The following is a 26,697-nucleotide window of genomic DNA, read 5'->3' on the forward strand; positions in this document are numbered from 1 at the left end:
CCTGGCCCCAGTCCTGGCCCCATACCTACGCTAACCTCACTAACGAAAAACTCAACAAGAAGCAGAATCCAGATATGCATAAAGCTAATGCAGGAAAGGTGACAATGAAAGGTCTGACACCAACCAGAGCTCAAAGAAATGAGTTGAGAAAAGATTCTCATCAAGAAAATAAATACAGACAGAATTTGAAAGGAAAGAAATGGCCCCCAATCTCTTTTCTCCATTTGCTCTCCAGCCTTCCATCGTCCAAGAACACACTGAATTTGCTGAGGATCCTCAGGTCCACTTTAGAGATGGACAGGTCATAAAGGCAGGGTTTCAGGAGGACAAGGAAGGAGGAAACCCAAAGTCACTATTTGCTAAAGATTCTAGGGCCTAAGAAGACTCCAGCAAGCATGGTGAGATCAGAGGTAAGATAGTAAGAAGCATGTTTTTTAATCCATCAAATATGTATTAGACAATCTGGGAGATGGGTGTTCCTGTTTGTTTGTTTTCCTATAATTGCACAAGTTATGTTCCAGGAGGCCTGACAATAACAAAACAAAGCAGAATATGACTAAGAAGATTCTTTGGGGAGCCGTTAACAGATACCATTCACATTTGTAGACAGACTACAAATGAACTGGTCTTTGAAACCTTCAAGAGCCGGCAATGTTCTGACAATTGATAACCTCAAGTCACCGGGACTCAGATAATCACAGGATGGTGGAGGGGCAGTGGGCAATTTTTCTGTCCCAATCTTGAAGAAAAAAAAAAAAATCTTAAAAGAGGTAAAGCTGGGCTGGAGTTGGGGCTCAGTGGAAGAGCACTTGCCTAGCATGTGTGAGGAGGCCCTGGGTTTGAGTCTCAGCACTGCATATAAATAAACAAATAAAATAAAGGTTCATCATCATCTAAAAAATATTTAAAAAAAGAAAAGAGGTAAAGCTGATAATAAAGGACAAACTGTAAGAATCTTCTGGGCTCTCTATCTCCAGCTCTAGGCCTAGAGGCTAAGAATTCATAACCAGAAGAATAACAATGATATACCACAAGATTTCTCTACTCAAAGAATAATTAATTTTTTTTTCTCACAAGGTTTACTAGAATGTTAGTAAGTAGACTTCAGCATTTTGGAAGGATTTACACCAGCAAAAATTGAAAAGAAAGGACTTTTAGGTTCTGTTTCAATCAGAAAAATGAGGACAATCAGACTCTCAGAATTTAAAGGGGCCTCAGAGATACCATCTTTCAATTTCCTTATGTTTCACACAAATTTTGCAATGCTTCCTGAGTATCCAAGATGGAAACCAATGCCCTCGGGAGATATTAGCCACCTCTTGGCATTTTTTGAAGACTTATTTCTCTTAAGAGTACGATTTCCTGATCTAAAAATTAAGGAAAATGACTCAATTTTAATTTTATAGTCTGATATACTAAGCTGTTCAAATCTCAGCCATTATCTGTGTGAGCCTCTCTAGCTGTAATTGATGTGTCTTTTTATAAGGTTGTCTGGACAAGACTCTATCATTGGAAAACAAAACTAAACAAAACATTAGCTATGGTTAAAGTGATTGTTCACTAACATTCCCATCAATATCAGGTGAGACTGCAATATTCTCATCTGGCAATCTACACCTTCATTAACTCTATGTTCTTGGTCAAGTTCATTTTTTTCTATTTATCTCACTCATTAATGAAGGGATGATAATAGTAACAATAATAAATCAACATTCCAAATGTGCCAGGCAATCTTGTAAAAATTTTATCCTTGTGACCACTCTGGGATAGGTCATGTTATCATCTCCATTTTACAGATGGAACCCTAAGCAATAGAGGAGCTCTGGGATGACACCTATGTTGCCCAGAAAAAAATGAGATGATGTCAGTGCCTTGAAAAGGGTCGTCTCATACACACCTATGACATGACTCTTACTATAGCCATCAGCACCCATGGAATGTCTACTTGATGAACACATCAAAACATAACCACACCAGGACTTACATCCAAAGTCCCCAGAAAACTTATGAATCTTATCCCTTGTGTCTTTTTTCCTGCTTTGTGTTTCCCTAGAATCTCAGGCTTTAATTGCCAATAAGATCACTTGGCATACTGCACAATTAGGAGAATGGCTTGGGAACCCCCTAATATGGACAGAAGACAGAATTTGAAAGGAAAGAAATGCACCCCCCCCCCCATCAAAAGAAAAGAAAAGGAGATGTTGGGTTCCAATCTTCACTTTAGTAGCAGAAACCCATGAGGGAGCAGGCTTCCAGTGATAAACTCCTTGCAAATTTCACATTCATGTCCTAAGACAAGCAGACCCCGGTGACCTGACCCCATTCATCCCTGTCTGCATTCCTAGCATCTTTCATAGTTGCATTTTAACCTCTTGGCTCTTTTCTGCAGGTCACTGAAACTCCTTTTTCAGTAACACCTGTTTGGGGCTTTGGCTTTGAAGCATCCCTGCCGGATGTGTTCCAGGCCATATGTGGAATTGTACTCAGCTGCACTGAAGAAATAACTCGCTCGAACTTGACAAAATGCAGAGAGCAATTCAGAGGCATTCTTAGGTAAGAGGGTGCTTTGTGCAACCCGAGAGAGCTCTGAGAGCAGTCAAGGCAGTTCACAGCCTCTTCCTTGTCTTGAGCAGAATAAACAGAATAATGACACTTTTAGAAAGTAGCTATGGGAAACTCAGCCTTCCCAGGGTGGGAAGAAGTGGCATCCACATGCTGCTATTGGATTCAATCTGCCTTTCTCAAGTCAATGGTCTTGATAGTCATGTGTAGCCTTAGGTGCTTCTCCATTTGGGTACAACAGGCCCCTTTCCTCATATTGATCAGACCTGATGCATTATTCTGTGCCACCCTGACTTGCGGGAAAATGACCAGGTTTTCTGAAAGTAATAAAGCTAAATGCAAATAATACAAGTCCTTGATTTTCTACAACTCATGTTCTACATGTGACAGAATCCCATCTCTACTGATTCGAGAAAATGGTGGCTCTTTGCCTGTGTGACTCTTTCTTATGAGTTGCATCTAGATCTTATTTCCTAGTACTTATCCACTATACCTGCCAGTGGAATATTTTCAAATGCCTTCAGTTATGTTCTTGTTTTGACTTAGTACATTTCCCCCCTCTTAATCTTCTTGTGCAAATCCATTCTTTACATCTACATACACACACTCTATGGCAGGCTGCTTAGAAAGCTTTAGGAAACTCCATAGATTTGGGGGAATCTTGCTTCTAGCAAACCACCTAGCCTTTAAATGGTTGAGAATCCCTTCATTAATTCATTCTTTTACTCATCAAATATTTGCGGACCTGAAATCCTTCAGGCCATTTCCTACTCACATATTCTTGTAGATACATGAAGCCCAGCCAAGAAGGCCAGTGTGCTACATTTCTGATCTTGGAGAAAAGGAAGGCAGCCCTTAGGCCCATTCTTGACTGGGTGTGATCCAACAGGCTTCATCCCAGAAAGCTGACATTGGTCAAGAGGAAGACCTGTGTAATGTGAGCAGTCAGATCCACTCCCACGAGATGCTCATGTGTTGTGTGGTCTACAGATGCCCAGCTGCACTCTGGACACATCTGCTGCAGCTCTAGGTTTGAAGCTTGAGTCCTCTCACTTCATTTAAAAATCTGTGTGCCATTGATCATTCCTGACACAGATGTGCCTCAAAAGATTCCACTCTGGGCTGGGGTTGTGACTCAGCATAATACCGCTCACCTTGCATCTGTGAGACCCTGGGTTAGATCCTCAGCACCACGTAAGAATAAATAAGTGAAATAAAGGTATTGTGTCCAACTACAACTAAAAAATAAATATTTAATGGATCAAGGAGCTTGATATTAAATCAGAGACATGGCATCTGATAGAAGAAAAAGTTGGTTATGATCTACACGCTGTGGGATCGGGCTCCAAATTCCTCAATAGGACACCCATAGCGCTAGAGTTAACGAATAGAATCAACAAATGGGACTTACTCAAACTAAAAAGTTTTTTCTCAGCAAAAGAAACAATAAGAGAGATAAACAGGGAGCCTACATCCTGGGAACAAATCTTTACTCCACACACTTCAGATAGAGCCCTAATAACCAGAATATACAAAGAACTCAAAAAATTAGACAATAAGATAACAAATAACCCAATCAATAAATGGGCCAAGGACCTGAACAGACACTTCTCAGAGGAGGACTTACAATCAATCAACAAGTACATGAAAAAATGCTCACCATCGCTAGCAGTCAGAGAAATGCAAATCAAAACTACCCTAAGATACCATCTCACTCCAGTAAGACTGGCAGCCATTAGGAAGTCAAACAACAATAAGTGCTGGAGAGGATGCGGGGAAAAGGGCACTCTTGTTCACTGCTGGTGGGACTGCAAATTGGTGCAGCCAATTTGGAAAGCAGTATGGAGATTTCTTGGAAAGCTGGGAATGGAACCACCATTCGACCCAGCTATTCCCCTTCTGGGTCTATTCCCTAAAGCCCTAACAAGAGCATGCTACAGGGACACTGCTACATCGATGTTCATAGCAGCTCAATTCACGATAGCAAGACTGTGGAACCAGCCTAGATGCCCTTCAATAGATGAATGGATAAAAAAAATGTGGCAGTTATACACTATGGAGTATTACTCTGCATTAAAAAATGACAAAATCATAGAATTTGGAGGGAAATGGATGGCATTAGAGCAGATTATGCTAAGTGAAGCTAGTCAATCTTTAAAAAACAAATTCCAAATGACTCCTTTGATATAAGGAGAGTAAACAAGGACAGGGTAGGGACGAAGAGCTTGAGAAGAAGATTTACATTAAACAGGGATGAGAGGTGGGAGGGAAAGGGAGTGAGAAGGGAAAGTGCATGGAAATGGAAGGCGATCCTCAGGGTTATAAAAAATGTCATATAAGAGGAAAGGAGGGGTAAGACAAGATAATACAAATGGAAGAAATGATTTACAGTAGAAGGGGTAGAGAGAGAAAAGGGGAGGGGAGGGGAGGGGAGGGGAGGGGGGATAGTAGAGAATAGGACAATCAGCAGAATACATCAGACACTAGAAAGGCAATATGTCAATCAATGGAAGGGAAACTGATGTGATACAGCAATTTGTATACGGGGTAAAAGCGGGAGTTCATAATCCATGTGAATCAACCATGTAATATGATGTATTAAGAACTATGTAATGTTATGAACGACCAATAAAAAAATAAAAAAAAATAGAATTTTAAACATAAAAAAAAAATAAATATTTAAAAAAGAGATTCCATTTCTGAGTTTGCATAAAGATTTCTCTGAAAGCCCCAGGAACATTTGGTGGTACTCACCATGCCAGGGTAAAGGGGACAGGATGGAGGCTTTGGGGTTTATTAGAAGAGTCAAGAAGAGTTTTTCTCCTGATTGTGAAAGTATAGAACCTTGAGGATGACCAAATGAGATGATCACAGAAGAAAGCCCACTTTAGTTTGCCCAGACTATCTGAGCTGGACATCAGAAGAATGTTTCTTTAGAATAAGAATCTATGGGCCTGTCTAGTGATCTCCCTCTGAACCATGTACTATCTAGCTATTTGAAAGATATCAAATGTCTAATGTGAGTCTGCCTGATGATGTTGGACTTAGTTCCATCTGCTGAGATTCTCTGGGGGCAAAGGTCATCAGAGGAAGCAGAACTCTTGTAAGCAAACGTGAAGATGGAGGATACTCTGATTATCTAAATAATTCAACATATTGGTTTGGGAGAAAGCTCCAGAGAGAGTACAATAACACAGAGATAGTTGGCAAGGTGTATTTGGGCATGTTCCGCTTCCAGAAGTTGGCATTCTCAGCATGCACAGCCAGGTGAGGAAACCCAGGACTCAAAATACTTTTCCATGCCTTTAATGACCCTATGGGGTCAATGGTGTGCACGAACACAACAATCATGTACGCCAACATAGAGACACAATGAACGCAGACAAAGGTCTTATGCACAGAATAATGGAATGGAGAAGAAAAATTTTCCATGGTTCTTAGAAATGCCACATGGCTCCCTAGGATTTTGTGTGGCAGTACTTCACAGGAAATGTGTTTTGTATTTCCAGTGGAGTAGGGTAAGTGTTTGAAAACTACCATTGATTTTCAGTGAATGGGATGTGAAGTCCTTATTATTTTTTTCCTCCATAGATATAAGGAGACATTCTGTCTCCTTGAGAAAAATGGGAGGAGAAGAAAAGTCTCATTGCCATATCCAGGGATTTTAAAAATAATTCCCAGAAGCTGTAACGGAAGCTACCACACACAGCTGGAGTCAAGACTCTCAGGGATGTCACAGGTCCCATCTGGATACGTGGTTTCACTGGCTTTGGGTCTGCTGCTCAGCCGGGGCTATCACACAGGGAACATGAAGCTGCCCACCTGTCACATCTGACACACTTAAGATGTGAGGCTTAGTCAACTTGGGAGGATGGTGAGGAAAGAAGAACTACTGAGGAGGAAAAGGAAATTGGCAGAGTAGATCCTCAAAACCAGGAGCAATCCAATAGCCTGGTAAGTCTCCAGTCCTGGGCCAGAGATAAGCAAATCTTCCTCCACTAAGAAGAAAACACCACTGAGCCCAAATAGGAATCGCAATGGCTACTGGTCAGCTGGGGAAAATTAGGCTCATGAAATTCAACTAATGGGATTCAACTGTTTCAGAGGCATTAATTAAACTTTCTTTTAAAAAGACTGTAACTTCTTGGACTTGGCATTTGGATAATGTGCTTCAGCTGCAAGGATCCCAGAGGTGGAGAGAGCCTTCCTTCCCACGGATCCCCAGAGCAGCCCAGTCCTGCCTCTTCCTGTCACAGCCTCACTCAGTTCCTCATCTCCTCCCCCAGAGTGGGTCTCCCAACTGCCTGCTCCCTGTTGGTCCCTTCTTTCCTGGCTGCCACCACAGTATTATGAAAACACAGTTTCTGTTGGTTCATTTCCCTGATCAAACAACTTAAATGCTTTCCATTGTATTGTGGATTAGGATCAAAACCTTTGGTTGGGCCTCTGCCAAGGATGGGGCCCCACTGGACCCTCAGGGGACTCCTCTGCCTACACTCTCATCAAATCTCAACTCCAGCCTTGCTGGGTGGCCAGCTACTCTGCTCTTCTCTGCTCTAGCACTTCCTGTATGGCCTCCAGTTTTCCTCAGGGAATCCTTATCTTTTCTTCTTTCTTTAGAAACTAATAGACCTAATAATCTTGTACAACTATGTAAGTGACCAGGAACCTTGACCTACCCCATAGAAGCTGGAGGCACACAGCTTATATTCCCTCTCCACCACTGAACCTTGGCAAGTCACACAACCTCTGGGTCTTAGTTGCCTCCTCTGTAAATGGGGCACGTTACGATGTCTCAGTTTGCAGTTGACTCTATTTCAAATAACTGTAGCTCATGATAAAGGTTAACTTCATTAGTATCTGTCCAAGACATAGAGTAGTACCTGCAATGTAGCAAATGTATCTAGGAGTTAAATTCAACAACAACACATGCATGTATGTCCTTGCTGTGCAGGCAAAGTGTCCTGTATACAGTTAGTAGAAACTACACTAAGTCTTAACTTGATTCCAAGTAACCAACTGGCCATTTCCTACTACCACCATGTTAACAAGATTCAGTTCCCTGGTGATGGAGAACAAAGATAATAGTTATTGGGTAGTGGCCTTATGCTCAGATAAGACAAAAACATCCCTGTTGCCTCAAAAAAGGGGAGAGAGTTTTTCAGCCGATCTTAGTATGCCTTTCCTTTGTCTCTCTTCATCAGTGAGCATGACCTGTTTATAATTCCAACATCCACTCCATCTTGAAAATGCTTTCCACCCAGCTGCCCTGTGCTTATGGCTTTAGGCTTCAATAGGAGTCAAAAAAAGATCTTGAACACTAATATCTTTACCATGAGCATGCTGGCAAGTGTCCTAAACTTACTGGGCCATACAAAAAAGGTCCATCTCAAATGAAGACCCCAAATGATATGATGGGTACCATATGAAGAGGGAGAATCCCAAGGCATGATGGAGACCAAAGGTGCCACACATCAACTGCTGGCTTCCATCTGGATGGGATTTGAAGGCAGGATGCAGTGAAACCTGTGCTGCCACCCCACAAGCCTCTCTCCAGTGGCTTTGCACCATTATTGGTCTGGTACTAATTTGAGACAATGCCCAATCACATCACAACAAATTAGCCACAGACATGCGATAGCAATCAACTCAGGGGGCAATCTTGAATGCAGGCTGGGGGATTCCCTATCTCCATGAGCTACACACTCCCACAGATGTTTCTAAAAGCTCTTCCCAGAGGCCCATTTAGAGAGAAATTAAATGCAACTTTGACTTAATTAACGTTTTAAATGATAATGAATACAATGTAGATTCATAAGAGGCATTTACATTGTGTTGTAAAATTGATAAAAATTTAATAACTCTTTGTTAATAAGTTATGTCTCCCCAGACCCATAAAGCCTAAGGCGCTGCAAACTCCAGACTGGGTCTAATCCAGGCTCCTGGTGCAGGTGGAGGAGGGAGGCAGAGATGGACTTGACATTTGCTCCAAGCCTACTCTAATTCAAACCTCTGCTTGTTCATCAGTACTTTATTTCATAGAGTAAAGGTCAGGCCTTGGGCTCAAGGCAGAGCCCTGACAAGAAAGCTCAAGTGGAAGGCGGGCTGGCCCTGGCATCTGTCGCCAGAGATAGTGGAGGAGGTTGAGATGCACTGCTAACTGGCCCCATCTGTCCTCCACCAGGAAGGTAAGGGGAAGAATCCATTGCCCTGTGGTAGGAGCTGTCAGGGTGAGTATTCTGACAACTGGCCACTGTCCTGAAATAAAAAGGCAAACATAATTTCTATGTCACCTTGCATGAGGACCTCTGCTTGGCTTACATGTGGCATGCCAACGTCTTTTCTAGTTTCTCTTTTAAAGAGCCGAGTCATTTAGTATAGTGCCGTGCCCTTGGAAAGGGAGGTAGCTAAGTGACAGGGTACACACAAAAGACCCTTTCGTCTCCCCTCATTCTGACCTTTCTACTTCTTATCTCTCAATTCTGTTTCAAAGAATTTCTTTTGAAAACTTGGCTCCCTTTTGCTTCCTGTTCGCTTCCTCTTTCATCTCTCTGTGGTGCACTGTCAGAGCATATTTATGTTAAGAGAGTCAGCAATACCTTTCTGAGGGTGAGAGGGCAGGTAAAACAAGGTCCCCAAATTCAAGTCAACTACTTCATTCAACAATGAACTGCAAGAAAACAGACATTTGTTCTGGATGATTTGTTTGGAATCTTTTTAGAAACCATCAATTTAAAGAATTCCTTTCAAAGCACAAGTTTTATCTTCTACAATGCTGATCACTGCCTATGTGGTGGCTCATTTCTAGTCAACTGACTGGTCAATGTGGTCAGTGCCTCAAGTATGAGGCACTGGCTCCTGTAACCTTGCCTGTGACCAATCAAAGTGCCCCAAGTCCTCTACTGAAGACATTGCCTTAGTCACATGGGATGGCTGAATCTTATCCCAGGCCTGTTTTCATTTCCTGCAATGAAATGCAAATGGCCAAATCAGGATGCACGGTCCATGTTGCTGTAGTGTCAGAGCAGAATCCAAAGACTCCTTTAGTTATTGATGTAAATGTGGGTAATGAATATTGACAGAGAAAGGGGATGGGAGAGGATCACACTGGCATGGCTTACATGAGAAAATGGGATAAATCTGGACATCCAGATGCAGGGCTTTAAAAAATAAAATTGCCTGGAGTGGAGGTGGGAAGAACTGGACAATGGGTACAGTTTCAGTGAGATTGGAAGGGCAAATTCTGCTGATACACACTAGGTTGACTGAGTTGACAATAATGTAGTATATATTTCAAAGTAGCAGATAGAGAGAATTTGGAATGTTTTACCACAAAGAAATGATAAATGTTTGATGTGATGTATATGCTAATTAGCTTGATTTGATCATTGTACAATATGTGTGTGTGTGTGTGTGTCTGTGTGTGTGTGTGTGTGGAAAACTCACATACTCACATTATACCCCATAAATTTGTGTCATTACTATATGTTGATGAAAAAATCAATGGAAAACTATAATTAAACTAATATGTGCTCAGTATCCTTCAGCTTTCCTTTTCCCATTTCCCTCTCACTGTGGCAGTGGTGAGAAGAGGAGGCCATTGGTTTCTAGGACCCAAAGTTAAACTAAGTAAAACTGAGGATTGGAGAAAGTCTCCCAAAACTATACATAAGAGGAATAAAATAATGATAGGCTGTTGGTCTTTAGAAGCAGTTTATTAAGTGAACTGTCCCCTCCACAGGCATGTCCTATGATGGACTTTTTTTTCTAGAGCCCTTTCCATCCCCTGCCTTAGTATCTGATTTTATGTTCTTCAAAATGCCATTAGTTCACTGGAGTGACTGTAGTTCTATTGACAATGTTAATTCTCTGCCCACACAAACCAAAGGCCACTCAGGATAAGCTGATTTTTGTTTATTATCTGACAAGACTCAAGATTACTCTAAACCGATTTTGGTATGTCTCCCTTCAACCTAATCGTATTGGACTTCTTCTCTCAGCTTACCCCTCAGAGTTGAATGCCTCCATGTGTTATATTTATGCCCGAAATAAAAGTCATGCACAATTTAAAATTAGCTACCTTAGTTTGCAAAGCATGTGTGTAATCACACAGGTTTAAGCTATTGAAAGGTTGGCATGAGTGATCACACGTGTATTTTAGCTAAAACTAGTTCCAAGGGCAACTATAATAACCCGTTTCTCTTCTGCCACATGATTAATTTGATCTCACCAGAGTTACTGACAGTCTGTGACCAGAATCACATCAGGCAGGTCTCAGCAGGTCTGAATCAATAGGGTCCTAAGTTGTCACTGCGTCATAATTTTAATTGTCCCTTTCTATTTGCACTCAGCAATCAGATATCAGACCAGACTGAAAGAGCAAGAAAAAAGTTCCATAGAGAGAAGGGACATTTCACAAAATTATATTGGGAAGGAGTGGGGCTGATTAGAACCTACATCTGTATGTATATACGTGTGTGTTGCTGGACGTATATTTTTCATGTTGGGTAGTACTATAGGACAGCTACTTGTGGAAAAGGTGGGGTGCACACCATCCTGGTGTCTTTTACCAGAGCTGGCATTCTGCCCAAGATCATCAGAAGTGGAAACAGAATCAAGATGATCAGAAAATGACACTATGTGTTCTGATTCTAGCCTCAAGGATTGCCAAAAACAAAATGGTCTTGCCATGTGTCCTTATTTGTCACTGTCTTACTTTTGCTACACATATTTAAACTTTTAATTTTTATTTTTGTCTTTTCTAAACTAGACCTTCCTCTCCCAAAGTCTTTATGTCACACCTTTGGCCTTTCATCTTCTCACCAGTTCAACAGAAAGAGACAACTGGTCTACCAGCAGGAGATTTAACAAGGGCTGATCCTGGGAAATGGCCCACACCTCCAAAGAGAGGTGCCTGAGCAGGAGGCAGGCAGGCCCTGCTAGTAGAAGGCAGGTTTTGAAAACTGTGTGAACACTTCTAATGCATCACCCCTCCTCTGGGAACCTGCTACTTCTACTCCCACTTCAGAAAACACGTAATGGGACTTCGTGTTTCAACTTAGCGTCCCTTGAAAAACGGAAATCTTTCCCTTTATAAGGAAAAAAAAAATTGTAGAGAGGGAGACGAAAAGCAAGAGAGAGACGAATTAGGCCGTCTCCAAAGCACACTGGCTCAACTGGGAAACTGCGACCAAAGCAAGCTCCATAATAGCATAATGACCCTTAATGAGTGTCTTGGGGAAACAATACAGCCTCAGCATAAAAGACAAAGGGCAAAACCCATCATGGCTCCGCTGACACTAATTCAAAATGATTTTCAGAAGAACTAAAGAATGTAAGAGAAGTAATCTGATCCGCCCATCTGACCTCACTTTGATTCCAGGGCCCTTCTCCTGCCATTTCTAATTGTCAGACCCTCTACATTTCACATCTGCTCATATTTAATAAAAAGCCCACTCTCACCACTGCTCTTGGAGTCAACTCGCTCTGTCAAATGGGCACCGCCCAACCCCACCACCAGCAAGGGTCACCCAGGGATTGCTCTGGAGCTCTGCCAGTGGGATTCCGCAAAGAGAGAGAAAGAGAGAGAGACTTTTTTAATTGGAGAAGAAGGGCTTATGTGGGTGCATAAAGGGGCTCAAATTGGGATGGATTTTTCTAACTTATTATTAGTGGTCAAAGGTGAGTGGTCTCACACAGGGATGGATGAAATCTGCTTTTGTTTGATGGAGTGACGACGGCGGGAAGAGGATGAAACAGAGAAGGCCAACCTCCCCCTGAGCTGTCAATACCAGTTACAGCTTCAACATGGGCCCAAAGCTCCATGTCTTCCACGGGGGTAGAGTTGCTTGTGCTGGAGGCACAGAAAGGACAGTAAGATCATGCACAGAATGTTTCTGAGAGGATGGGACAATCCCGCCCCAAGATTTTCTTCTCCTGGCCTCCATCAATGCTTAGATGAAATTGCAGAACAGAGAAATTCCTCTAATTATGGTTTCTCTTGGATAAAGTGGAAATTACACACACTGGGCATCATGGCCCTTAAACAGGGACACAGACTTTGCTGTTATTGATCTGTTTGACCACAGCCAAGATATGACCATAGGCCCTAGCTTGGAGCCACAGTGGCTCCTTCCTTTTTCCACTAAATCTGTGGCCAATGTTTCAGAGCCTAGTAGTTGAGAACAGCAAAAGATGGCTGGCAGTTACATCCACAACTGCCAGTCAAACATATGTGGCCAAAAGGTGCCACCACAGCTCACCCCTTTGTCTTCCTCCTCATCTTTGAACCTGGCATTTTGCCAAACCATCACAGATGAGTTATTTGTGCAACTGTGACTTGGGTCATCTGGGTAGTGGCATAAAAACTAAGAGAGAACTCTCAAAGGGAGAATAAAGGTTAAGGACTCATATTGTGGCATTTGTAAGAAAGATACCTCCTTTCCATGATTCTAGGCCAAAGTGGTTAGTGTAGCCCATAATTCCTCTCAAAGCAGCCTCCTTTAGGTGTCACTTTTATCCTTTAGCACTGCTTTGGAGGAGCAGTGAATCAGGAATCAGAGAGGATATCCTATGGTCCTAGGTCCAGCTTTTCCTAATGCCTCCAATACAACTTGATGCATGTGTCATGCCTCAGACCAAACTGTGTGTTCAAATATCAGACCTGGCATGGCTTACCACTCTGGTGTGTAGTCTGAGTTTAGAGTTACCTCCCTGGCCCTACATATCCCCATGGTCACCATCACACAAGTACCCTGTGCTGGGACCACTTCCAGCACCAACACCAGGGAGTTAGGCAGGTTTTGCTTTCATGGGAACAGATGCTCAAGAGCCCTGTGCTCTCCCTTCTTCTTGTGGTGGGTGTGAACTCGTCCTCACTGGTAAAAATGTAGCTCAACCAGCTCCGGGTACGTAGGAAGGGAGAGGATGGATGACAGTACAGTTGCCAATAAAGAGGAATGGATGAAGCACAGAAAGAAACATTGCCTCCTACCTCTTGCACTACCAACAACATGAAATCAAGGTCACGATCATACTTGATGGACAGCCAAGTCCTCAAGCAGAACACAGCCTTTTATTCACGTGAATGAGGACACACATCCCATCCTCTCCACCAAGAGCTTCCAGTAACATCATCAATGAACTGTGTCAACAAAACAGCAAGGTTTCTGGTGAAGACAGGGGTAAGCATGGTCTCAGGGATGTGGCTCATCTCGGCCTCATTAGTCACCAGCAGCTCTTTCACATCACTGAGCTCCTGGGAGACAAAGGCCTGTGCTACTGACTTGGAAATCACGGCGGTTTGACTTACAATTTTTGTTATTTAGATTCATGATTATTACAAGATACCTTAGTTAAGTGGGGCAAAATAAAAAGTGGGAAAAAATAAAAGATTTTTCTTGGAGCGATTCTTTGAATTAGTCATCTCTCTGAGGAGAAGCTCTAGAATCCACCAGCCTATGGAGGTTGGCAGATTTAAAATACCTTTTTCCAGAATATAGCACAAAATCTGGCACTGGAGAAATGAGATTCAGGTTAGAAAGGCACAGAAAAAATACCATATGTGTAGATGTTTTTGCAGACATCTGCACCTAAACTCTGTTGCATTTTCAAAAATTAAGCTCATTTAAAAATTTAATGTTGAGCTAGCTTTCTCTCTTAACACTTTTTTTTCTTCCTCCCTTCAGCCCAACCCAATTTATAGGCTTTTCCAAAATATTAAAATGTACATTTTCATATATCTCTGTTTTAATATAGTATTTGAGATACGGTCCTCTTATACTGATTTAAACCAGAGAGAAAGAATATCGCTGGACTGTTACATCACAGTACTACCCATTATTGCAAGAAACATAGTAAACCAACAAAGTCAGATTCCCTCCTCAGCACATACAGGGACACAGGCAGCTGGGGCAATGAGTCACCACATAACAGATCACACTGGGACGAAGACACCAGCCCGACTGACTCACAGAACCACGGGGCACAGCACGAGACAGGGATGAGACCACAGAGAGCACAGACAGGGGGTGCATGTCGAGATTGAACTTACAGGCACGGAAACTGGTGGAGCAATCATTAACAGAGACAGAAGAAAGTGGGAAGGCTCTCTCAAGGGTGTCCACGTTACCACGCACACGGCCTGACATGCACGAGCAGTCACGCTCAGAACGTCCGCAATCAAAACAACATGCCCGCCTCATTCTCTTGTAGATGGACATCTTGGCTATAACCATGTGGTTGGATGGGAGGAGAGGAAGAGCGGCAGTTAATGGCAAGGTCACACACAGCAAGACAGCTGGAAGGGAGCTGAAGGGATTTAACACAGGTCTTAGTTCACATTAACAGTCTTGACCCAGGGGAAAAAAAATGCAGAGTGATTGTTGATAACAGTTTGGTTGTACATCAAAAAAGCAGTGAAAATATAAATTGCCTTTATAGTCCCCCTAGGCTGATGCATATTATTTTTCTCCCCTCAATAGAGCGGTAACCACGGGAAAAGGGCATGGCTGAACACAACTGGGTTCTTGGATGAGAAGAGCAAATTACAGACAGCAAAAAAAGTAACCAACATTTTCCCCCTGCACTATTAATGCAGAAGGACAAAAGAAACACATGGCCAATCAATTAAATTAATTGCTTATTTGGTACCATAAATGGTCTTTGCAAGATGCAAACATATCTAATAGGTAGGTTTTTTTTTTCTTTTTTCCTAATTTCCATCCATTTCTGGGCATTAGGCAGAGCCCGGGACAAGCTTCCATCAAATTAGATGTGAAACGATTACGTGTTAATATAGAATCTGAGGATGCCTTCACTGAACTTCCCTGGAGTGAGTTTACATGATAGCTATAGGAATTTAAATTTACTCTTGACAGAACAAATATCCAAATCTGTCCATATAAGAAATGCAGCTACTCAAGGCTAATGCTGCGTATTTGACATTAAAGGAAGATCGCAAATAAGAAATCACCAAAAGCATGAGATGTTGGTCTACTGGAATGCATTTGCCTACTCATGGGGGCACCTTCTGCTTAAAGCCGAATCTGAAAATCATATCTGTCTTTCTCTCCTCACCCACCAGAAATTCAGAAAGCCATCAGTCTACTGGTTAAACATTCTTTTTTTTTCCCCCCTGTACACAGAAAATACTGGCCAAAATAGCTTAGAAATCACAAAACATAAAATCAGATAACAGTTTCCACAATGAATTTCTTATTGAGATTTGCAGGCCCCCGTGGTGGCTCTTCTAAAGCCAGTACTGTAGGTTTCATGCTGCTCAGGGATCCAACCCAAATGCTGACCTACACGAGTTGCTGGATATCACCCCAGCAGTTCCCAATGCCCTTCACCTTCACCCCTCAAGCCAATTTATATTTAAGTACAATAAGATAAGCTTTTTGTACCTTGTTTTGATGCTACAACAGGCAAACATGTTTGCTTATCACTTAGCATGGACTAGCCTGCTTCTCTCACAGGGTGGGAGAAGAATTCATATTTATTCCAAACATCACAGCCAAACAGTGAACTTGAGTTGGAGAGGGTTATTCCCTGGGGTCCACACATGCCATTAGGAAAGTCATTCCCCACCTCCTGCCTTTCTTCTTTGTTGTAGGGAATGGTTGCCCTCTTATTTAAAAATATGGCTTGTGGTTTTGCCCTCTTTGAATGTTACAGTCACCGAGAAAGGGGTTTAAACCTCTCAAATGGGTCAAGTCCTGTTCTAAGACCTTTATGACTTGCCATATGGTATATTTTTCAAGCAAGGGTAAGGTTATGATTGTGAAGAACAGGCACTGGGGGAGATGAACAAGAGATCTCTTCAGCAGCATCTCCATTCCTGTAAACTTGGCTCCCATGTTTAGTGACACCTTCTTTTAGCATCCTAACTAGTCTGTTCCCATCATCATGCAGCTCTAGCCCTGTTCAGTGTGCAGTATCTCATTCCTTTGAGCTTAGTTTTTACCAAAAAAAATTAAAAAGTATTTAAAAAGAATTTCACTATAGCATTTGAGTCAAAGGAATTCAGAAGGCATGGTCTGAATTCTCAGACACCCCCAACAAACAGCAGTGGCTGAAGTCAAGAACGAGGGGGGACAGGGGGTTTCAACTAAAGACATGAAAATAATCGTCTTATATGTGAATCTGGTTCTGGTGCACAACCTGGAGAATCAAATCCTTGTTTTTCCTTTCCTAAGTTCTTTTACTGGAAATATTGATTTGTTATTTACATGGAAGAGGAAAAACAAGGATGACTTTTTTGTTTCAAAAGTTTTTTAAATCAAATGCTGTAGCAGAGGAGAAGACCATCAAATCAAACTCAGAAATGCTTTGCTTTTTGTTAGCAATAGTCCCTGGTTTCCATTTCCATGATGCTATTTGGGGTTCCTACACAATAACAGAATCTGACACATTTATAGGGAAAGAATATGTGTGTGAGTGTGTGTGAGTGTGTGTGTGTGAGTGTGTGTGTACCCACACACACACACATATATATCCATATACACACATACACACATAGATGTATGTGTGTACACATACACATACCATCTTTAAGGACAAAGGGTGGAATGTTAGGGATACAATAACTTTTGAAACTACTTTGTCAGAGGCAAACCCATCATAATGGGTGATTATGATATCCAACCAGTGGCTCTCAGGGACTGTTTGCAACTGCCATTGTTGGCTCTTCTGGAAACCATGCATTGTTTTAAAATTTCATATTGTTAGCATGCAAGAACAGGCTGAAACTGGTCATCGAAGCAGCAAAAAACCATTTGCTATAAGAAGATTAGCTGTTAATTATAAGCAGTCACATTCCAAAGCAGCATATGCATAAAAAAGAAAACATGCTATTACTCGTCATTCCTTCCCAGTCATTTTTACACTCACACCAAATGCAAAATAGAAATCTCAAAAAAAGACAAACAAGCACCACCACAAAAAAAAGAAAGAAAGAAAGAAAAAGAAAAAGAAAGAAAAAACCAGCAAGAATGATCAACAAGAGGCTCAAAGACAAGACAGAAACAGTTAAAAATGATTGAGCCCCACATGTTGACAAACCTTCATGAGTCACAATGTCTAGACCAAAGGCCACCAACTGCGAGGGTGGCTCCTTTTCTCTACTTCTGGAACAGTCCGTTTTCATTGACCCCTGTCAGGAGTCTTCACATGTATACTTCTGGGTCTACTTTCTTAAAAGGTAAGAGTAATTCTGACCTTCCGTCTGGGGAAGTGATCCATCAGGCCTGAAGGCTACGTGTGCCAGTCAGGAAGAGATTTCCTCAGGGCCATTATTCAAGTCATGGACAAGCTCTTTAACTGAAAACTGAGAAGGATTTGCATCTCTGGTAATAGATGTTTCAGAAGATGCAGATACTCTGTGTGTAAAATTATACTCTCAAGTTTTAAAATAAAGTTATATCAAAATTATTGGTGGATCTCCTAATTTGGGAATTACCTCCCATCATCTCCCTCAACTCTCTCTCTCTCTGGCTTCCAGATCCTGCAAGTTTTGTTTTAGTGATTCCTAGCTATTAAGAACCAATAGTATTTTATTTCCATTTCTTAGTGATTTTTTCCTTTTTCTAGAGCCAATTTGAGTTAAAAGGTTAATTTCAGGCATCAGAGCGCTACTTAAAACTCCCAAGGTTAGGTTTCAAAGAGCAACTTGAAAAACTTCAGTATTTATTTAATATAGAAACAAGTTTCTTATCTACTCCTTGGACACACTAAGTGTCCTCTCTCTCTCCTTTTGTGTGCTGAGTTTTTTTCTTAGGTAGTTACCCATTGCTCTCTTGCCAAATCCCAATCCTCAGAGATTTCCTGGGGAATTTCAATGGCAATACAAAGTGGATCTATGAGGACATCTAGTGGATCGGTGTGAAACAGCAGCTAGTTAACAGAGGAGTTAACCTGAACTTGCTGGCCTTTCTCTGAAAGGAGCAGAAAGAGAGCCTGCTGTCTCTAAGAATTGAAATGTATGCAGCAGTGTCACTTCAATTCAATGGCTGCTCCGATCCACAGCAGATGTTTAGGGGCAGTAGGGATGGGGAGGAAGGGTCCTAGAAGAGGATCCTAGGGTGATCAAAAGTGGTTACGTTGCAAGCACATGGTCTTTGCAGTACCAGCTGGTGGGGTCCTCACAAGTTCCTGTTGCAGCTTCCCAGACAGGGAGCAGACAAGAGTGTGTCTCTGGCAGGTGTGAATACTGTAGCTACTTGTCATTCCATCTTAGGGCTCTTGGAACTTTATGCTCAATTAACTGCCCCCGTGGGCAGACTTAACTCTGGGAAAGTAGAAATACAGGCCTCCAGGGACTCCATTTTCTCTTTGGCCCACATCATTAGGTTCTTGTTCTGGATCAGTGCCACAGATTCAAAGAGGTTATCTGGTTGCCAAGAATTAGATCCTGGGTCTCACCTTCCTCCAAAGAACTCTGGTTGAGCCATTTCATAATTTAAGAAAAAGCTTTTATGTGCTTTTCTTCACCACAATAAAGTGGGTATTCATCCAATATTTCCATCATGACTTCCTTGTAGTATTTATAGAGACATAATGAAAGTATTTCCCTAATGGACATCATCAAAGCTATCTGTTTATTCTTGAGTGTTTAAAATGGAAAGATTTCTCAGATGTGCCCTTGGACTGCTTTTTCTCTATTTTCAAAAATCATGAACATGAGAAATGAAACCTGCTGCAGATGTAACATAGTTACTACTCTTTCCTTGGGACAAACTGACAATCATCTGTCAAACTCAGATTCTTTGCTAGTTAGCCCTTCTGAGCCAAGCCTGGAATAGGAGGCCGAGCTGGATCCCATCCTATCCCCAGCACCATCTGCCTCCTGCATCAGCAACCAAATTGTCAGCCAATTTGCAATTGCAGAATCTTAATTTCCAGGGTGGATTGGAAGGGGCAGGAAAGGCAGCCCTGGACAGAGAAGCCCAGGTGGAGTTTTCCAACTGTTGGGGGGAAAATATTTTAGGTTTCCAATGGAACAAATTCAAGGGAAGGTTGGTGTAAAAGAAAAAAAAAATCTGTCATGCAACTAATAGACACTTTTCAGATCACAACCTCACTTTAAAAATCAGTCCAATGAAGGAAATTGTATTTCCAAGCATGAACCCTAAAGCAGCAACTGAAATGATAAACAAAAATATCCATGGAAGAAAAGTCCGCCAAGGTTTAAGTTTGAGGCATATTGTTTGATGTGGCACTGGGAATCAAAGAACATTCTTTCAAGTCCTATAAATGAGGAATGATGTCTTCACTTAGCAGAAGTCCTCCCATTACCTTCTGGAGGAAAAAGAAAGTTCTTCCAGGGGGTTTTCCAAGAACAGGGAGAGGGAAAAGACAAAGCTAGTTAACATCAGTAATAGGAGGCACTCCGAGCTAGTTGATTCTGCCCTCAATGATCACATTGTATCTGGGAAAGGTAGAAGAATTTGGCACTCTAGTTGTTTGTTGAGTGACATCATGTTTTCTCCATTCAGAAGGAATGTTAGATGGACTACTCAAATGCTGTGCTCTGCAGATGAAGGGCGCTGCAGAGACAATTTTGGCAGAATTGTGCATTGCGTGGAAGTCAGTCATTGTTTGGGGGGGGGGGCTGTTGTTGTTGTGTTGTTTTGTTCACACTGAGCATTTCATGCCCTCCGAAGACCGAAGACTAGCCAAAATCAGATGCTCAACTTGCTCTTCTGCTGCAAAGGAATCTGAGAGGACCCACTGCAGAAATATCTTCTTCAAGTTCCAGAGCCGTTAGACTGAATGAGTTATGGATTGAGTTTCATTTCAATTTCAGTGGAGTCTAGTAAAGTTTGTGAGTAAAGACCCAGTGCTGATGGTGTCCCTGAGAGCAACGCTGCTGTCAGTCACATTCTGTAATGCTGCCCTTAAAAGCTCCTCCTCAATTGCCACATCTGGTTGGGTGAGGGGGAATCACCCAAAACTTAACATGGACTCCTTCAAACCCCTACAGAACTCATTTATGAAATGGAGCATTTCTTACTTAAACAAGTAAACAATTCTTCCTAGATGTCTGACTAATGCTTATAGAGAAATAGGAAAGGTCTTACTTCATAGTGACTAAAAGAGAAACTTTGTTTTAAAGCAAGGGAACTTCATAGACTGTAGGAAATAATTACCACTGTGCAAATACTTGTCTCCAGGAAAGCAGTTTAGATACTTATGATTCCAAAGGTGGATAGCCAATTAATTCTCTAGGAAGCCCCTTCTTGTATAGAGAGGCACATATACTGTAGTAAATACATCCCTCTCTCTATGGAATATCTCTACACTTATATATAAAAATATACATTTTTACATATAAAGTACTGGTACACATCATATATATATCACAACACAGGAATATATATGTAACCTATGTGTTTCCTTCTGGGGAGGAATTCAAGCTCCATAGCAGAGGAGAGCAATTATAATTTATCAAAGGCAAGCATGATAATGACCCCGAATGGACAAGGCATCTAGAGCTAGAGTGGTAATTACTCCAATCTAATCAGTGTCCTTCAAAGTCCTGAGAAAGGCCTTCAAGAGAAACACACTGTTGTCAAGGTCTTATTTTCAAATGTAAAAATAAGACAGCATCAGAAGCTGGCCAGAGGCTGAGGGTGGGTGGATGTGTGGAGAGTGGAATCCAGGTACTCTCTGGCTCCAGGTTACTCTGCAGACCATGTTGGGCATGAGCGAATTGGGGCATGATGTCACTGCTCCATGCAACATGTATACCAAAAGTAAAATGAAATTGAAACTGTACAGAAAATGAAAGAAGTATCTCATCTAGAGAAAGACAGGGCAACTAGACTCCGGGCTGGTGGGAACCCGTTTTACTCACAATAGATCACTACCAGTGTGCAGTTTAAATAGAGTAGGGGGCCGTATCCCAAGGCAGCAAAGAGAAAAAACATAAATCAAAGATATGTCAATGATCAGAAATTTAAAAAAATTCCTTCAAACACATCAATCTAGATAGGACTTGTCCCCTAGGAGACTACCCTTTGGCAAACTTTCAGAGGCTAGGAGGGAAAATATAAATCATTAGACCAGGTTTGTTACACACACACAAAAAAGAAAATGGGTAAATGGTTGAGTCTGAGAGCTTGCTCCTTGGACAGGTAGCTGGATTGGACTCATGTTCTGGATGAAGAGCTATGAAGAAATGGAAAGAAATGCAAAAGTTAAACTGGACCACCACCACAGACTTTCCAGAAATGGAATGTCCAAACTCCATATATTTCTGGGTAATATGACACGAAACATTGAAGGTTACTGAATGAAAGGGAATGGGAAGGAAAGGGCAGAGCTGGAAGGGGAAGAGTTGGGTTGGGGGAGGAGGGATTGAAGCTGTGGACAAAGGAAGTGGAAGGAGGGTTAGGAAGCTAGCAACTATCATTAGCTCTGCCCTCATGGACACATACTATTTTGGGGTGAATTATTAACATTTGGACTAACAGATTTGGACAAGTGACTTGGTGGGTCAAATGCCCTCTCCAACTTAGGGTACCAGGCAATGCCTACCCCAAAATATGGGATTCCCCCAGTGTGTTACCAATGTCCCTAGCTCTTTCTAATGAAAACTTCTTTGCAACCAAAACATATTTTCTCCAGTCTTCTCACTTTTCTGACTTAACATGGAAAGGTTGCTACTCAATAATTTCATTTTATTCTAACCCTCCTCCCATACACACACATTGACATCCTGCCCTCTAGGCTATGGCCTTTTAATTAGGAAGAACAGCATTTGGACAACTCTGATTGTTATATCAAATATTAACCTCATAGCCGAGGGCCTTGTCACACTGGCTTGGCTTGGTCAAGGCAGACTTTATACAGCAATGTGTGCCCTTGCATGATGGGAGATCATACGTTTTATTAGTTCAACCAACTTTTTTAAGAGAATAAAGTTCTTTTAAACAATGACATACCTCTCCCCCAGGATGAAGCTAAAGTTCAGTGCTATTTGCTTGCCTGGAATCAAGATGGAGAAAATATCCTGGAGGTCAAATCCTTATTTGCAAGGATTTTTAAAATGGTCTGCTGTGATCCACTAGTGTCCTAGGAGGGACATTTAGTTTTGCAACAAGAAATCAATGAAGCTCTCTCTATATATATCCTTCTACTTCTTCCCTTCCTGACCAAGACACCAAAGAGATCTTTTCAACTGAGAAGTGATGATGTGGTTTTCTTGCTTGAGCTCTTCCAACAGCTTCCTGGTATAGAACTAAGACCCAGCTTCTTACCACCACCTGACCTTCCTCTCTAATCTTGGGTAAGTACCACTCTTTCCCCAGTGCCATCAACCCCACCAGCTGCTCTGTCATCCCTCCTCACTCTTCTCCCTACTTGGCCTTGGGGCTCAGCTTCAATGTAACCTCCCAGTGGAGTCCTTTCTGACCTTCCAAGCTGGGAAACAGTAGCATTTCAACTAGGCACCTCATATTCTCAGACAGGCTTGCCTCTCTTCTCTGTACTTGGTTTTGAGCTTATTTAACTATTGGTGTGATGATGGTTTGTGTCCTGTCGCTAGCAGGAATGTCCCAGGAGGGCGAGATGACATACATATCCTTCTCCACTCAATTCTTGGCACCAAGAATGGCACCTTGCCCCAAAAGGGCACTCAAAAATATGTGAAAGCTCACTCAACAGTACGCTGTGTGTAGTCTTGCCATTTCATTGATACCCCTGTGGGACAAGGGTCTCTGGAAAACAAATAACCTTTCATGGAATGTTATCCTCAGTACTCTTCTACCTTTTCCAAACCCCTCACTGAAGAGCTTCCTTACAAAAGAGTTTGCCATCTTGTATTTATTATTCTCTGTTTACCTCTACCCTCAGGATGTCCTGTACCTTCTGATGGAAACAACCCACGTGATGCCTGGCCAAATGAGCTTCTGTATTCACAATTAGCCAAGCAGGGCTAGGTTGACTGCCTCATGGGAAGGGTGTCTGGAGTCATGGAGCCTGGGTGAGATTAGACGTGGAGTGAACTTGCTTCTGAGCCTCTCAGATGCTCTCTCTGGGAGAGTGTCAGAATGGGAGAAATTCATAGGTTCCAAGAAGTCAGAGGCTCTTGCTATAAGATATCAATAAATACACATCTTGGTTAGGTGACAGTGTTAGGAGGAGGGGTGCTGAATATATTAAATCAGTGGAGAAGGGAGCAAGATGGTAGGACTTAGCTAGTTTGGGAGCCAGTCTGAAAGGATTTCCACAGAAAGTTCTCCAGACCAAGAGCTGCCCTATGGGTACTGGCCCAAGGGATTGATTAACTTATTTGGGCTCCAGTGGAACTATATTTTTATCTTTCTGGTTGTGCAGGTGCTCCTTCAAGAGCACAGGGGGGAAAGGCCCTGTTTCAGTTGGGATAATCCAGGGGTTGTACTCTGCTGTCTGGTGTGCATGTGAAAAAGTATTTTATAGTGTGATCTTTTATGGCTGTGTTTGTATTCATCAAACCCGAGGTCACCTATCTGGCCCTTCCATCCTGCAATAAAGATTAAGGCACTCAGAGAACAGCATCAAGAAAGGCCTCTGGGGACCTGAATCCCTGCACACTGGCTGTATGACTGCCAGCAATCTCATCCTCTCACTAAACTTGGAAGCCTTGATGCCTCTTTCTGTAAAATGGGATTAATAACACCCCCTGCCAATTACACAGGGTTATAGTGAGGATCAAAGCTGCTATCACAAGGACTTCTTCAAACACTGAAGGAAAGGGAGGCATCATTATTTTTCTTTCTCCAGGGTTGAGAGCAATTTCTACTAAACAATGCATCATTGATGCTGCAAAAGGCATGGCCTTCACAAGGTCAAAACTGTAACTCCTGGTCTCTGGGAAGCTCCAAGCCAGTGTCTCTGATTCACCACTGAGGCCCCAGCTGCTCTAGAAGAGGCATGTTACAGGCTAGGCCAGAAGCTACTCAGCCCAGTGCATCTACCCCACGGATGGCCTTTGGGACAATGGTGATCAAGGTCCTCGGTTAGAGCCATGTTCTTTTCTTAGAGTGGTCTGAGGGAGTCACAATGAAAAACTCTGACCTTTGGTACTAAAGCCCACAGGAATTCCAAAAAAAGAAAGTCAATTCCCATTTCGGAAACTGAGCTCTCAGATTCAGTTTCCCTCTCAGCCCTAGCACAGCCATCTTTACGTAGTGGTTTCCTGTCCACTGGAAATCACTACACAAAAACACTCCATCTAGTACAGTCTTAGTGTCCTACTTCCTTTCTTTTCCTTTCTTTCTTTTTTGGGGGTCCTGGGGATTGAACTATACACACTTATCTCTTCTTCATTATTTTAATTTTGAGACAGGGCCTTGCTAAATTGCTCAGTCTGGCCTTGAACTTGAGATCCTCCTGCCTCAGCCTCCTGAGTAGCTGGGATTACAAGCATGCACTACAGCAGCTGGCTGGGTGTCCTACTTTTTCACATCATACTTGACACTATTAGACTGGACATATCCTCTGGAGTCAAGAAATGGAGACTGGGTACCAAGTTCACCCCTAGGTATTTTTGGTGGTGATTTTTCGTCCTCTAACAAAGCAAGGATGGCTATTTCATATTTCTTTGAAATTGTGGTGTGAAACATAAACATATTCAAGAGAACTCTTGATGTTTAATGTTTCTCTCATAGGGAAAGGGGAAGGAAAATGAATGTGGAGGACTAGGAAGGAGGGGGCAGGGAGGGGGAAAGAAACACTACTTACGCCGTTTGCAGCCGCATTTTTTAATTCTTTTGGGATCTGTGATGTCATCATGACAGGCCTTGCAGTAAAAAAATGCCCTGGAGAAAGAGAATGGAAAAACTGACACATTTCATAATCCAACCAAATGAAATGAGTACCACATTTCCTCCGCGGTGGTGCCAAATTAATGAAACATGCCAGCACTAATTTCCTTTAATCTTTTGAAAAGTTTAGACATTTGCAGACGGAAATGTTTGTTGCAAGACCATTTATTTCAAACACGGGATTCTGTGATTTGAGTTAGTGCTTCTTTTCATAAACCTGCATTTGCAGAGGAACTGGGAGAAGGGTTGCTGATGAGACACACCGTGTCTGCTTGCTTGTCTTTCATTTTGGAGAACAGCACTCGATGCTCTTTGTCAGGACACGTGAACCATCAGCCCTGAATCCTGGGTGGGGAAGCTACACAACTCCCAAGCCCCACAGTCTACTCAAATGTACATTAAAGGGGACAAGCAGGGTGCTCCACTGTCAAATGCAAACATTAGCCTTGTCACTTTGAAAGCACCTTTTCTTGTTAGCCTGAGTGAGAGAGGGTTGAGAGGAGGTAGGAGAAGAAACAACAAAGGCAAGAAGTCTAGCAGTTTCTCTGTCAAACTCCCTCTGGGATTTCATAGCTCATTTCATTGCATGGCTGGCGGGACCCACCCCTGCTATATACAGCCCTGAGAACATGTAATAAGTGAAGGTTTTCTTCTCACTATGGAGCAAAGCTCAGCTGACCACAGCTGAGCAAAGGAATGAGGTGGGTAGAAGGAACCCTAGAAGAAGCCATCAAAAGAAAATCCCCTAATCAGATTTGGGTGTCAATATGGGATTACAAAGTGCATTGGCTTGTGTCAAAGATACTTTGGGGGCTGGGGCTGTGGCCCAGTGGTAGAGTGCTCACCTAGCATGTGTGAGACATTGGATTCAAACCTCAGCACCACATAAAACTAAAATAAAGATATTGTGTCCACCTACAACTAAAAAATAAATATTAAAAAAAGATACTTTGGTAGAAATAAGACCATTACAGCACAGTTTAAGATCACAGGGTTAGAAGAACAGTGTGGGTGGAGAGTATGGATGGTCCCCAGTTTAGGATGAGCAAAAGTGAACCCATACAACCTGCTGTCCACTTAGTACACAAGATACTAACCTTTTTAAAAATATATAAAATAGGCTTTGTTGTTCGATGGTTTTGTACAGCCGAGGTCCAATGTAAATGTTTTGAGCACAGTAGACTAAGTTAAGCTACAGTAGGTGTGTCAAATGCATTTTTGACCGTGATATTTTCAATTTATGATGGTTTACTGGGATTTAGTCCATCATAAGTAGAGAAGCATCCAAACTGGGGAGGTGATAAAATTCACTGGAACAACCTTACAA

The 26,697-nt window shown here is 42.2% G+C and overlaps 1 protein-coding gene across 12 annotated transcripts in view; it reads right to left on the reverse strand.

The window, feature by feature from the left end:
• The window catches only part of Kcnma1 (potassium calcium-activated channel subfamily M alpha 1), a 717,716-nt gene that overhangs the window by 109,485 nt on the left and 581,534 nt on the right, over window positions 1-26,697 (reverse strand). For 10 of the 12 annotated variants that reach the window (XM_077798516.1, XM_077798515.1, XM_077798514.1 and 7 more), the window contains exon 18: window positions 25,288-25,364. In XM_077798516.1, coding sequence (XP_077654642.1) covers window positions 25,288-25,364 — 77 coding nt within the window. Of the gene's footprint in view, window positions 1-14,614; window positions 14,789-25,287; window positions 25,365-26,697 lie in introns of all 12 variants that reach the window. The other 2 variants (XM_077798521.1, XM_077798520.1) reach the window with 1 other exon arrangement.

The sequence above is a fragment of the Urocitellus parryii genome, chromosome 5 (genome assembly GCF_045843805.1).
Source record: "Urocitellus parryii isolate mUroPar1 chromosome 5, mUroPar1.hap1, whole genome shotgun sequence".
Lineage (NCBI taxonomy): Eukaryota > Metazoa > Chordata > Mammalia > Rodentia > Sciuridae > Urocitellus > Urocitellus parryii.